The following is a 12,928-nucleotide window of genomic DNA, read 5'->3' as shown; positions in this document are numbered from 1 at the left end:
GGGGGGGGGGGGTATGAGTGGGTACTTACGGAGCGCTAAGCTTAACTTGATCCTGGTCCGCAAAAACATAGTTGCCATTTCCGACAGCCGGGCAGCAAGTGGCCAGTTCAGCGGCGTACTGTATCAGGAGCGAGAGGGGCACGTCATGAGCAGGCGAGGAAAAAAAGCCCTTCCGCATAAGTGCAGATAGTTTGGGACAGCTCGTTAGTTGAAGACAAACCGTGGGAGTACGGAGGAGTTCAGGAACGCTTCGAGCAACAGCAGCTGAAGCCGATTTGGAGGCAAAGAAGTAACGACCATGCACATGTCCGATCTAAGCAGAAGATGGGCAAGGAGCAAGAATGAGTTTGTGCCTGAGGTATACAGCGAGCTGGGTGTCAGCGGGTTTCACCTGATCATGCGTCACGAGCAAGGCAGCATTGGGATTGAACCGGGCAATCGTGACTGTGTACTCGTGGGCTGTTGTGGCGTTGTGGAGAAGAAAACACGATTTTTTCAAACGCTTTGCCACCCGTCGGATGAGCCAGGCAGCCGCCTGGAAGCATGGGTTTATAGCAAGGTGACATGGAGATGGGTCAGCGGGCACAGAGGGGTTGGCTGTGCGAGTAGGAAGACGTGATGGATGGGAGACGTACCGGCAAACGCAAGGCGCCAGCAAAAAACGGAAATGAGTCGAGTTGGGCGTCCTGGGGATCGTCATACAGCTGCAGCGTGGCGCCTGTATGGGAGAGCCACGCAAACAATTGAAGGAGATTGATGTCTTTACGCAGTCGACTTGGAGAGGGTTAGGAGGAGAGGAAGAGGGTGACTCGACCTTGCCATGGGGCGTGGCGAATGCCCGCAGCTTTGAGCAGACCGACCACATCGACAACATCCGCCGTACACTGGCGAGAAGAAGGAGAGAGGAAAAGAATAGGGGTCAGCACGTGGAGAACATAGCATGAAGCTGCGGTGTGGAGGGCATGTGATTTGGGTTCTCACCGAGAAGCGAAGGTCAATGTGATTTTCAGAGGTCACGGCAATGACAAGATATTGGCCTTGCCAAGTGTAGTGCAAGCACAAATCCAGACTGCAACGCGTGAGGGCTAGATCCTCTAGAGTGACGTGACAGAGCAAGGGAGGGCGAGGGTCGTGGCCATGAAGAGCGAGCAGTGGGACTCGAAGGAAAGCGGCGAGCGCTACCAAGATGCTGGACAAAACAAGGGAGGGGAACACGATAGAGTGACACGCACGCACGCACGCACGCACGCACGGACTCACCATTGGGATGTTCGAAAATGGCAACTCGAAGCTCACTGGCATCAGCAGAAAGCTGAAGCTGGCCAGCCTGCCACATTGAGGACTGGGCCAGATGCACAAGGCAGGGTATGGGTATGCCGCTTGTGTCCGAGGCTAACTCGGGCCCAGGACTGTATCGCTGCGCAACAAATGCGGCCATGCTGCCCGGTCTTGCCTGGCAGCCGCGTAGGGCTGAGGGCAGTTAGGCGGTGGAGAGCGCGCTGTCGGAAGTAAAAAAGCCCAACGCGAAGCTGGTCTGGCGTGTGGGAAGCAGTTGAATGTGTCTCGAGAGGATCACGGCCACGCCAGGCGTAGCAAAGCAGGCGTGCCTCTCAAGGCAAGGCAGGAGGCAGGCAGACGCCCGCCCGGTCTCTGCCAGCAGAGATCAATCAGGTCCAAGACAGGAACATGAGAGTCTCGATGGAGAAGGGAGAAGGGGGGAGAGGGCGTCAACCAAAATGGGCAACCGATGGAAAGCCTGACACTACAGCAAAAAACCGACCAAGGAAGAAACACACACAAACACACACACACACACACACACACACACACACACACACACACACTTAACAGAGTGCGCGGCAAGGAAAAGGGGGAAGAGGGAGCGCAGGCTCGGCAGGCAGAAGAGGCACGCCCTGCTGGCATTCACATAGAGGGAGAAAAGGAGAGAGGGAGAGGGAGAGACAGTGCGTGTCAGGAGCTGGGTGCAGAGCTTGTGACGCCGACTCAAAAAACATTGGAAGAAACGGTTTGGTTGTACGAAGACAGATGAGATGCAGCAAGAGATGGGAGGCGAGATGCGCTGCTGCTTGCTGAGAGCTAAGCACCCTGCTGCAACGGGTTTGCCACGAGGTGGAGCGGATGCACACCAGAGCAAGACATCAGAGCACACACACCAGAGCAGGGCGTAAAGACAGAGCAGGGAAATGCGTGGACCTGCCACATCCATTGGCACCGCCAAACGACCCCCCCTCCACCACTGCACGTCAAGCCATCAGCACACACACACACACACAGACGCAAACACATGTGCCCGAACCCAACCCTACTTGCAGTTTGGTGGAAATTGGACCCATACTTGTCCGCGGAATCAAATGATGCAGGGTTTTGTTAAGTGGAAGGGAGATAGGCATGGTGTGGGACTGGACAAGGCATGGTAGCGAAACTATGGTAGCGAAGACATGGTCAAATGCGCACGATCGGCTCCACATGTGTGTGTGTGTGTGTGTGTGTGTGTGTTTGTCTGTGGGATCGTGATTCTTTTTCCCTGACATCTTCACACCCTTTACCCATCGCTTGCATACGGTTCCCACAAAGTGTATCAAACATAAACGGCTATAAGAACAACAGCAGTTCACTTAGTAATGATTAACATTTCCACACTTACTCTCATTTTTACTACAAATACTCCCTGTGTCTGCTTCGACCGAATCTCAACGATCTGTTGGGTTGTTCAAAACAGCTGTCGTGAACGGCTCATGCATCGCTCGCTAACTCACTCTCGAATCGATCCACCAACGGGGCGCGATGGAAGTGTACGTCGGACCATCCCCGTACAGCTGCACTGGGCTCACTCACACGCTCGTTGCCCAACACCGCTAGCTCTGTATGATTACACGCCGGACGGCTGTGGACAACTCACCTTTGTCGCTGGTGGACCCCGCTTTGCTGCAGCGTGTCGGAGAGCACGGCGCTCCTCTCCCAGTATGAGGTCCTTGCCCTCGTTGATGAGCAGCTCAATGCACTAAAGCTCAAATCCCGTGCCGTCAATCACCGCCAGAAAAACTTGCACACCGTTCTCTTTGAGGTGTGACCTTGGCTTGGCCATTTGCTGTTGTGCCGGGCACCGCCCCATCATTGGGCTGACTATCCCTCGGAAAATGATACAAATTTGTCAGGTCGGGCAATACCTGCAGAACAAGCCAGCTCGCCAACAGACCGCAGAGAACGTCACGGCAGCGCTTACCGTTATGGCTCAGTACCCCCTTGTTCGGTCTGTTCTGCCACCCGCCTTGTACTTGCAGCTTATTTTGCCCCAGGGCTACTCATCCTCGCCCACATACACATGCACGCACCAATTCATCCTGCCCTCAACGATTTCTCTCTGTCTCAAACGCCACCTTCACACAGGGCTGAACGATTGCAACTTTTGGATCATCGCCCGTGCGAAGAACTGGGCTTGCAACTTGTGCGTACCACCCTGGTCCTCTCACATTTGAGTCTCCCGCTGCCACACAGGCCGCTTTGCTGCTTGCTTAACGCTGACCCGGACCTGGATCGTCCCGTGATAGATGATTGAGGACTGCCACGTGCGCCTCACACCGGACCAAATTGCTGCACTGAGCCAAGGCTTGCAAGAAGCTTTGCCCTTGGCAGGTGATGAAGATGAAGGCGAAGCAGACGCGGCTGACGAGGATGTCGCTGAGGACGATGGTGCTGCAGAAGGCGATCAGGAACAGGAAGGTGACGAACACGGTACGCCCCATTCCACAGGCGCTGTCTTCTGCTACTCACACCCGCATACTCGACAAAACAAGAACAACAAGAGTTGGAGATGCCGACCCACCTTCATGCCAGCACCCCAGACTCATGTGTGCTCTGGCCCCACCACAATCTCATGTGTGCCCTGGCCCCACCACAATGCCCTTTCTGCCCCTAGCCATGGAAGGCGAAGACGGTAATCCTGTCAACGGTACGGACTGGTCCTCTGACACACGCCCATGCCCAAGTTATTGTTGTCCTCTCTGCTTCGCATTCTTAGTCACCTCGCTCTTCCCCCCACCTTTGACCTGACCTGATAGGCTTTTACGAGCAACCTGATCTTGTTGAAGAGACTCGCGGCGGTGCACGGGACGAGGATGAAGATTAGATAGGCTCATCCCGATTGAGCAGCACAGGTTTTATGCCCTGTTCATGCCCCATCCCTATTCTTTCTTTTCCTGACGCTGGGCGTCCCTTCTTGTCATCCCGTTTTGCTATTGTCTGCCTTGTTCCGTGTGTCAAAGCATGTTCCAAGCGCATAGTCGTCTGTCATAAAATCGGATAGTAGTCTGTCATAAAATTGTCATTTTTGGCCCAAAAGGCCGTCTTGCTAACATGAATGGACTGCCCTCATACTCATTTTCGTAAACTCTGTCATGAGGCATGATGATTGCCAAAGGCCTCGGCGTACACGTTGGCAAAAACCTCCAGTCGCTCAATCATAAGGCGACGAACGGGCTCAAACGCATCTTGCACCGCGCTTCGCGTCTTTTCGCTGTTTGCATCGCTGCCGTGCGCCGTAGCCAACGAGAGTCCTCGCAGCAAGCATCCCAACAGCGTATGCAGCTCCTTGGCCGTCATCTCTGGCACGGCGAGACGCAGCGAAGCCAATGCGGGCGGCACCCCCGGACATAATCTGCCACGACCAGCGTTCATCATGAGAGATCGCGAGATATCCAAGCAAGACTCGCGTCGCGCTGCACCCACCCAGCGGCATGCATCAGGGTTGCACATTGCTGCTGCATCACTGGCGTCACGCGAATCTTTAGTTGATTGATCTGCAAGCCCACACATACAAGGAAACGGCGATGAGCACAGGCATCACATGCTACATGCGCCCACCGGATTGGCCACATCAGGCCGACAGTTCCTATTAGAGAGTCGCCCATACTCACCTTGATCAAGGGTAAGAGGGTAACCATGGCTGTGCGCGCCAGGCTGTGGATCATATTCGCACCCTCCCGGTGAAAGCTTGGTGCCTATGCGCACACAAAGACCAGGCCAGAGTAGCACGAGCACTTGAGTGTTCCGTCGCCTGCACGCACCCTGCCTGCTCCAATCTGTCTTGCTGTCCATAACCAACCTCAAGCGCGAAAAGCAACACATCGTGCAATAAAGGCAGCCTCTCGAAGGACTTGCGCAAATTGAGATCATAGGGCCACAAATAATTGCTCTGCTGCGTAGCGTCCGCCTTGGGTACAGGAACAGGCTCGGCCTGCCGCCGCGCCGCCAAAAAAATGGCAGGCTAAGCGCAACCACCACAACGCAATACAAGACGACATGAGCTGCAATCAGCAATATGTACAGCGTGCCCTGCTGACTCAGTCCAACTGACAATCACGCCCCGTCTGTGCCCCCTCCATCCGACGTGCTAGAACGGTGGATGTAAAGCGGTTGTCAAAATGCTTGACTTACGAGCATGGTGGCCAATTCAGGGTAGGTGGCCAAAGAGTCCACCAAAAGCTGCAGGAGTCCGGCCTGATCAATTGTCGAAGCATCCCGGCTGGCACTGTGGCGTCAGTCGATACAAAGGTGGAACATGAGAATCAAGTGTCACTTGCTCATCAGACTCTTGTTGAGAACATGAAACACCCGCTCCCGGGGTCGCACACACAGACATACTGTCATACAACAGTAACAACCATGACTCCAGCCCCTCACCCACCCAATTCCACTCACTTGGTCGGTGCGGCGTTGGGAATCTGGCCCGAGGCATCTACCAGATTCAAAACACAGACCCCAGCGTGCCAGGTGGTGAAGCACCCACGGAATGAGGTATGATACAACGTGATGACACCCAGGTGGCGATTGCAAAAAAAACATGGACGCACAACACACACGCGCACAAACATACACGAATGCTGAAGTTCTAGTTCCTCCTTCATGGATGACAAGCCATCACCATGTTGCTGTAATGATCGTAGGCGAGACACCAAGCCAATGTCAGCTGCGCCATGTGCATCCTCCAACATGTCACGCCATTGGCGCGTGACGTGGAAACGCGATTGGACACGCACCGAGCGCCGAGATACACCATGCACTGCATCGAGAATGGCTGCAAATAGCACACGCCAAAACACGATGGCCGAGTCTGAAGAACGCAGCACTTGCACAAGAACTGGGCGCAGCGCCGCAATCTGTCCACAAGGGTGCCATCATGCGTGAGCTGAAGCACGAGGATGGGATGGGGGGGAGGGCGGATGTGCGTTGCGAGATATGGTGCGAAGGGTAAGAGACGGCGCACGCCTAACCTGATGCCAAAACGGCTTCAATGCGGTGGCAGTGGCCCGGGCAACGGCACGTGAGCTGTTTGACCAGTCTGCGTAGCAAAACGGACGGGCCGTCATGATGAATGCGACAGGCACACAGAACACGCAGAGGTCACTGATCACATGTAACTGGAGAAAACCTCGTAGTCTAGCACCTTTACTCACAGAGGGTGCTTGCTTCTAAAAAGTGAACCACGATACCACGACTTGTTTCGTCTGCTCCAAGGCAAAGGAGCATGTCAGGTTGCAGGCAAAGCTCGGCCGCGTGTTCCTCCAGAAGATGAGGCGCTTTGCGTAAACAATGAGCGACCAGGCCCATGCTGTAGTCTTTCCAATCAGCGTTGACGTCTCCAGCCGCATATAGAACCAAGCGCGGCAGGATAAGCTGGCCCACCACAAGCGCCGAGTCTGAGAGGAGGGCTTCGACGACTTGTGCTGCGGAAATGGTCGGGCTGGCGGCCGACCAGACTCGTAATAGCTCTCCACCAGCGGCACATAGGGCCAGGGCCCGCGTCACGGCCAGTAGCAGGTCCAACAAGCTGGCAGGGGAGTGGGCAGGCAGCCGAGCCACCGCACATGCCGTTTCAATGATGTGTGGCACGTCGGCATGTGCCACAAGGTGCCAGGGCTGCTGGCACAAGTGATGGCAGAGCGCATGTGCTTGCGGGGTCAACTGCCCCATTGCATCCGTCAGCGTTACGAGAGTGTGTAAGTAGGCCGAGAAGAGATGGGGCGAGGCAGAAGGTGAGGCCTGACAGGCCATGATCATGTCAAAACGAGCTGGATCAGTCAAGACCTCGCGCAAATCTTTTTGCACCAGGGACTGCTCCTGGCCGAGTCGGCAGTAGTGATATAGGGCGGCACGCGCGGTAGGTGTCATCCGCGCACTTTTGGGTGCCGTCTGCGCAAGCTGGGCGGCCGCGCTGCAAAAGCGATGGCACCACTCAGCGTCCATGGACGGCAGCAGATACGAGGCAAGCGCAGGATCGTGTAGGCTCGCGAGGAGGGCCAGAGTAGGCCAAGCACGCGGATGCCTCGACTCAGTGGGCGGCATGGAAGCGGATGTAGAGGCAGCGAGAGCAGCCATGGAATTCGGATTGATGTGCTGCAAGTGACAAGCCCCGCGCAGCAGGGCAGCAGAAAAATGGAGATGGGGCTGGCCCCAAATTTGTGCCAGCCCCACCAACTGCATCTCCGTGGCGCCTTGCTCAGAGAGATGGGCCTCTACGCTTGTGAGGATGGCCTGGGTCGGGCGGTCACTGAGGCTGGGAGATGGGCTGGCGCGCGAAGCGGTGTCAGTGTCCATGGCTGATGCCCTCAAGCCTGGGTCTTTGGCATCATTATCCGCCAATCGGGCCATCAGCCGCTCGAGCTGCAACCAGAGGAGGTCGCAGAGCATGGCGAAGGGATCCTGTTGCACGCGAGCAATACGCTTGATGCGCTTGATCGGGTGATCCTCGCCCTCCTCCTCACTGCGCTGCACAATGGCGGCAGACAGAGGCGACCCGGGCACCAAGGAACCCAGTTGCGACGGTAGAACCTCACTGATCCAGTAAACAGCCTCATCTGGTGCAGCCCACTCATAGCTTGCCCGGGCTTCGGTTGCATTCCGCTTAGCAGCAGACCCCGACCCCGGCCTCACTGTCACCTCTGTCACTCGATCCTCTTCGTCGTGGGCATCGGCTTCTGCATCAGCCTCTGCATCGGTGGCTGCATCGGCGGCGGCGGTAAGCCGGACGACTGCTTCAACGATCGCATCGCTGTGCGTCTGGTCAACCTCCGAGGGACCGTGTCGCCGGCCATCATCGGAATCCACCCCTAGTGCCTCGAGCTCTGCTCCCTGCAGCACCTCAGCGGCCGCGGCACCCACCCCAGCCACGCTCATCTCTGTGCGTACCTCAGGAGAGCCCACCCAGTGACCGCAACCTCCCAGAGGCCCACCACCACCACCACCGCACACACACAGAGCCCAAAGGCACAAGAAAAAGCAGAGGACGCGAACTGAAACCCGTCCACACGGCTGCGAAAAAAAAAAAAGAGAGTTGAGAGCCAAGAAAGAGATTTGTGATTTTATCTGACAAATGGGTGACCAACTGTAAGTGTCAATCTCTCCTTTTCTTTTTTTTTCTTTTTTTTTTTTTTTTTTGAGATTTGAACCCTAGTCTTTGTCATGCGCATGGCTGACTCAACTGGGTGGCACTTTTTTTACACCACGTCCTCACCGCCATCATGGTAAGCCGTTGGCTTCAGCTCGATATGGCACCGGCAGACCCACCATACATGCGCGTCGCCGATCGGCGTCACGCGCTGGCGCGTGGGTCTGCCTACATTGAGATCACGCCCTCTTGAGTTCCAGGCTGCCCTTCAAGACTCAAGCTGGCAAAGTGTTCCCTCACACGTGTTCATGTGATTTGATGGTTGTGATATAGCCCAAGCAGATCAACGAGATCAAGGACTTCCTCCTCACCGCGCGCCGCAAGGACGCCAAGAGTAAGCTTGATGTTTTTTCGCTCAAACCCCATTTTGGTGGTGGTGGTTGTTGCTGTTGTGACCAGTTTGTTGTGGCGCCGCTACCGAGACACGTTTCCATGTGTCATGGCGCGGCGTCTGGTGGTCCCAAGTGCCCGAGCCACGAAGATGACAACTTTTTCTCAGACCAAACTGTGTTGACTTGGTTTAATCCATCTCTAAGAAGTCCTGAGTGGCCCTGCGTTCCGTTTTGGTGGTCGCGTTTGTGTCTTTCTCGCGCGTTTTGAAGTTTTAATTTGTCCGAACAAGCGTCAGTGTGCCGAGCCGAATGTGAATTGCTCACGATATCATTCTGTTTTTCCCCTATGTACAGTGGTCAAGATCATGAAGACCAAGGACTACGTCAAGTTCAAGGTCCGCTGCAGCCGCTACCTGTACACCCTCGTGGTCAAGGAGGCCGACAAGGCTGAGAAGCTCAAGCAGTCTCTGCCCCCGGGTATGTGTTTTGGCTATGAGCTGTGGCCGTACATTGTCTTGTCCCGTGATTGGGCACCACCTTACCCTGCTCTCTCAACCCTGTTCCTCGCCACGTCTCATGTCTAGGTCTCGTTGTGAAGGACCTCTAAGCGCGGTCAGTACTTGGTGAAGTGGTGTGAGCGGTGGTGCCGGCCTGATAAAGGCTGCATACCGATATTACAGCTTGATCCGAGTGCATTGTTATGATGCCCGAATCAGGTGTTTGGAATCACATTACTTCAATTGACCGGCTTGAACCTACTTATATTACACCACTGCCAACTTTTTGATGCACAATTATCTTCGCTTTTGACTGCTGTCCTTGATGTCATTGTATACCCGGTTGTTCTTGTTTCTGTCATTATTTCTACCACTGAGCTTGTTGATGCCCATTAATATGCTAAGGCGTTTCTTGTGTTGAACACATTGATACAGACCACGAAGCGCCGTGCGCTACGTTCTATCTCGTTGTAGAGCCACGTTGGCTCCCGACGGCCGCTTTTGCTCAAACGCAAGCGTCTGCTGCAAAAAAGGCTGCATACTACAGGCCACCTATTCCCTTGGGGGTACGCGTGTATCATCACGGGCAGGCGCTAAGCGTCTTGTGTTTTCCAGAATGCTGGTGACACTTTGCCTTGAGGCCTGGTCAGCCACCCTCCCGTCCTGGCGGTGTGTGGTGAAGCTGGCATTTTTTTTTTTTTTTTTTTTTTTTTTTTTTTTTTTCAATAATAAATGGGAGACCGTATTATTTCACGACTTCCTGTGTCTCTGGGCAGACCCATTTGGTTGAAGCGAGCATAGCAAGCGTTGGGCTCAAAGTATGGGAATCCCACATCAGCATCATGCAAATACACTCCACGCATCAAGCAAAGGTTAGGTGGGTGGAGAGCGAGCTTCCAGCTGCTGAAAAATGGTGCTAGATGCCATCAGATTCTCAATGTACTGAGTCAACATCTAAGCAATAACGAATAAGAATGGGCAGCGTTCGGGTTAATCACGCACGACGACCTGTGTAGCTGCTAGCTTTGTGGATCAGAAGCAGCATTCTGACGCACCCCATTCTCCCGCTTGAGGCCGTCGTTTTCCTCGCGCACACCGTCCACACGCTCAGAGAGTTCTACTCGAGCAGGGCAAGAAGCATGAGCAAACCTCAATGTCTGCATTGTAGTTGTCTCACACAGCTCGAGTGAGATTTGTGACGCACCATCGAGCGTGTTTTGAAGCTGCAGCACCTCACGAATAAGCGCGGCCTTCTCGTCCGAAGTCGTGGCTTGACCAGACGATGCTGAGGTTGTTGTAGCCTCAGCTGTTTCTTCACGGGCAGACGCCTCGCTGGTCTGTGCGCCGACCTTGTGAGTTGATGTAGCAGCCCGACACCACGATCGCGGCCGTCAGCACTCAACGTACCGCCATGCTGCCGACCACCATCCATCCACTTCTGGCGAATCACCAAGTGTCCCATGCGCCCCGCTATTGCCCCACCACACAAAGTATCCTTCGCTGCCGCCTGCCTCCCCTCCTCCTTGTGACGCGCTCCAATGTCTTTCGAGGTTCCCACCAACAACCGCAAGCAACTCTGGATGAAAAAGCCCCTGCGCCCCTGTGCTCTCTCTTCTTCTCTCTCTCTCTCTCTCATTTCTCTCTCTCTTCCACACACCACAAAATTGCTGACATTGGTCGTTGGGAGCCCTTTTGGCGCTGGCGCAGGCGACGGAGTCGTGGATGTGATTGTGTCTGTGGCGTTGGATCGTCTTGGGCCATTTCATTGACAACGGGGACGCGACCCGCTTTGGTGCGTGTGTGCCCCAGTGGCGAGAGAACGCTGACTTGCCCTTTTTTTGGTGGTGGCTTATGCCAGCAACAACGCGCTTCCCCAGCACCCTGCGACCCTGCTGGACACCACAAGGACAACCCTTGTTAGACACGCGCTTGTCGTCACGTCCTCATACTCGCACAAGTTTGTGAGCAGATTTGGGCTGTTGTGGGCGCCTCGCAAGAACCTGGGCTGACGCGCACCAATAAGCATATACACCACAACCACGCCTTTGACGTGAGTGCTTGCAATGTGGCTACGGCATCAGCAGTATGGCACTTGAACAGATGGACCACTTGCAAGAATACGACAGTGTGGCCAAGCTGCACGAGGCACCAAACTGGCGACAAATGATCCAGGACGTGAAGAGCCTCAATGACGCCGAGTTCACGCTCGAGGTTGGCCTATCCACGGCCGGCGCACGCTCCCTTGATCTCTTGCGCATGAAGCGTTGGAAACCCGCTGTCATTTTGGACTTGGATGCCTTGGATTCCGACACCCATGCCCGAATCGAGACGCTCGCTACCGAGCTCCATCTCCTCGATAGATGCATGCTATTTACCACCGCAGCGACTGACACTGGTTGGCAGCCCATGGCTTCTGGAGACATTCTGAGGAACGTCCCCGTCGTTCATGCCTGCTCCCCCGACTACCTCGTAAAGTTTGCGGTCAGTACAGTTTGCTTTTCTCTTGATATGCTCAAGGTTCTGGGTTGGTGTTCAAACATGCGGATGTACATCCTTGTGGAACGGATGAAAGTTGGTTGTTGTTCCTGTCGTCATTCTCACGACGCCACCCATGTTCCCATTGGCACCTGCACTCTCCTGCGACTCTTACCGTGATTATCCCCGTAGGCACGTACACCTCTCAAGAGCCGTGACGCGGTCTTGGCAGGCCTCAACTTGAGCATGGCACTGGAGAATGCTCTGATTGTCAGCAACGACCCTCAGGGCTGGCGACTCTCAGATCGCTCAGCCATCGTTCGCTGGCCCGCCCTTTTTGGCCACCACCTCCCCTCGGCCATGGTGGCCGCTGCTGTCAAGCACCTGGCTAGTGGCATGACAGCCACATATGTAGCCTTGACCCTCCGCAGCGCCCTCAATGACTTTCCCGACAAGATTGAGTGGCTCGAAGGCCCAGAACCCTCTCACGTGGATCGCCCCATTTTCCGCGAAACGTTGACGCGCAATAAACTCCTTCTCGTGTGTGACCTTGACCAAACCCTCGTGGATGTTGAGGCCCGCCCCCTCGAGCCCGGACAGCCCCTCGTCTATGAAATCGCCTCCGCTGACATCAGCTCCGGTGGCCGACGCCGCTGTCTTTTTGGTCGCTTTCAGCGTCGCTCTCGCGCCACCTTCCTACCTCGAGACCTCACAAGCCCCCAAACCCCAGCCGCTACCGCGTTCCTGCGGCCAGGCCTGCCTCACCTTGTACGCACCATTGCCCCCTGCTACGATTTTGTGGTGGTCACTGCCTCGCGCGGAGCGCACCCACATCTTGTGGAACAAGTGCTAGCGAAACAGCTGGGCCCCGTGGGCTGGCGGTCCTTGCGCGTGGTTGATCGAGATGGTGGGTTCCGCTTCCATATCACCTCGCATGCTTTCCATTTTCCTCCAGCTAGCCGCACAGCTGAAACTCACCGGCCCGGGCCTTTGCCAACTTTCCCCATCCACTATGGGCAGAGCTCGAGTTTGCAGGCTACCAGGAAAAATCGTTATTGGCCATTACAGATGGTGATCGCGACTTGACCCGCCGCTGCGTCGTTTTGGACGATCTCCCGAATGCATGGGCGGCCCGAGATCAACGCAAGGTGCTTTCCATC

General features: G+C 55.4%; 3 protein-coding genes across 3 annotated transcripts in view; 1 reads left to right on the top strand and 2 right to left on the bottom strand.

The window, feature by feature from the left end:
• MONBRDRAFT_36191 (uncharacterized protein) overlaps positions 1-3,764 on the bottom strand; it is a gene marked incomplete at both ends in the record, with an annotated part of 6,135 nt that extends 2,371 nt beyond the window's left edge. The window contains 6 exons of the mRNA XM_001743652.1: positions 30-118; positions 392-535; positions 636-718; positions 1,261-1,470; positions 2,778-2,882; positions 3,551-3,764. Coding sequence (XP_001743704.1) covers positions 30-118; positions 392-535; positions 636-718; positions 1,261-1,470; positions 2,778-2,882; positions 3,551-3,764 — 845 coding nt within the window. The remainder of the gene's footprint in view (positions 1-29; positions 119-391; positions 536-635; positions 719-1,260; positions 1,471-2,777; positions 2,883-3,550) is intronic.
• A 649-nt stretch (positions 3,765-4,413) lies between these two features.
• MONBRDRAFT_23524 (uncharacterized protein) lies at positions 4,414-8,193 on the bottom strand (the record flags this gene model as incomplete). The annotated part of the gene is made up of 10 exons (XM_001743651.1): positions 4,414-4,675; positions 4,747-4,817; positions 4,935-5,018; positions 5,123-5,284; positions 5,455-5,548; positions 5,719-5,755; positions 5,894-5,948; positions 6,057-6,176; positions 6,291-6,358; positions 6,474-8,193. 10 exons carry the CDS (start codon positions 8,191-8,193, stop codon positions 4,414-4,416), a joined length of 2,673 nt encoding a protein of 890 aa, XP_001743703.1.
• A 328-nt stretch (positions 8,194-8,521) lies between these two features.
• MONBRDRAFT_36190 (uncharacterized protein) lies at positions 8,522-9,562 on the top strand. Its single transcript, XM_001743894.1, has 4 exons — positions 8,522-8,540; positions 8,738-8,798; positions 9,151-9,273; positions 9,381-9,562. The coding sequence occupies exons 1-4, from the start codon at positions 8,538-8,540 to the stop codon at positions 9,401-9,403; spliced, it is 210 nt and encodes a 69-aa protein (XP_001743946.1). The 5' UTR covers positions 8,522-8,537; the 3' UTR covers positions 9,404-9,562.
• The last annotated feature ends 3,366 nt before the right edge of the window (positions 9,563-12,928 follow it).

This window comes from Monosiga brevicollis, genomic scaffold (assembly GCF_000002865.3).
Source record: "Monosiga brevicollis MX1 MONBRscaffold_4 genomic scaffold, whole genome shotgun sequence".
NCBI classification, from domain to species: domain Eukaryota; class Choanoflagellata; order Craspedida; family Salpingoecidae; genus Monosiga; species Monosiga brevicollis.
Note: the sequence above shows the minus strand (reverse complement) of the source record. Positions and strands in the feature narration are given on the sequence as shown.

What these genes read in the sequence shown, in the direction of transcription:
- MONBRDRAFT_36190 (XM_001743894.1), top strand. An exon ending in GCGCCGCAAGGACGCCAAGA is followed by an intron (nt 8,799 to 9,150) that starts GTAAGCTTGATG and finishes CCCTATGTACAG; the next exon opens with TGGTCAAGATCATGAAGACC. An exon ending in CAAGCAGTCTCTGCCCCCGG is followed by an intron (nt 9,274 to 9,380) that starts GTATGTGTTTTG and finishes TCTCATGTCTAG; the next exon opens with GTCTCGTTGTGAAGGACCTC.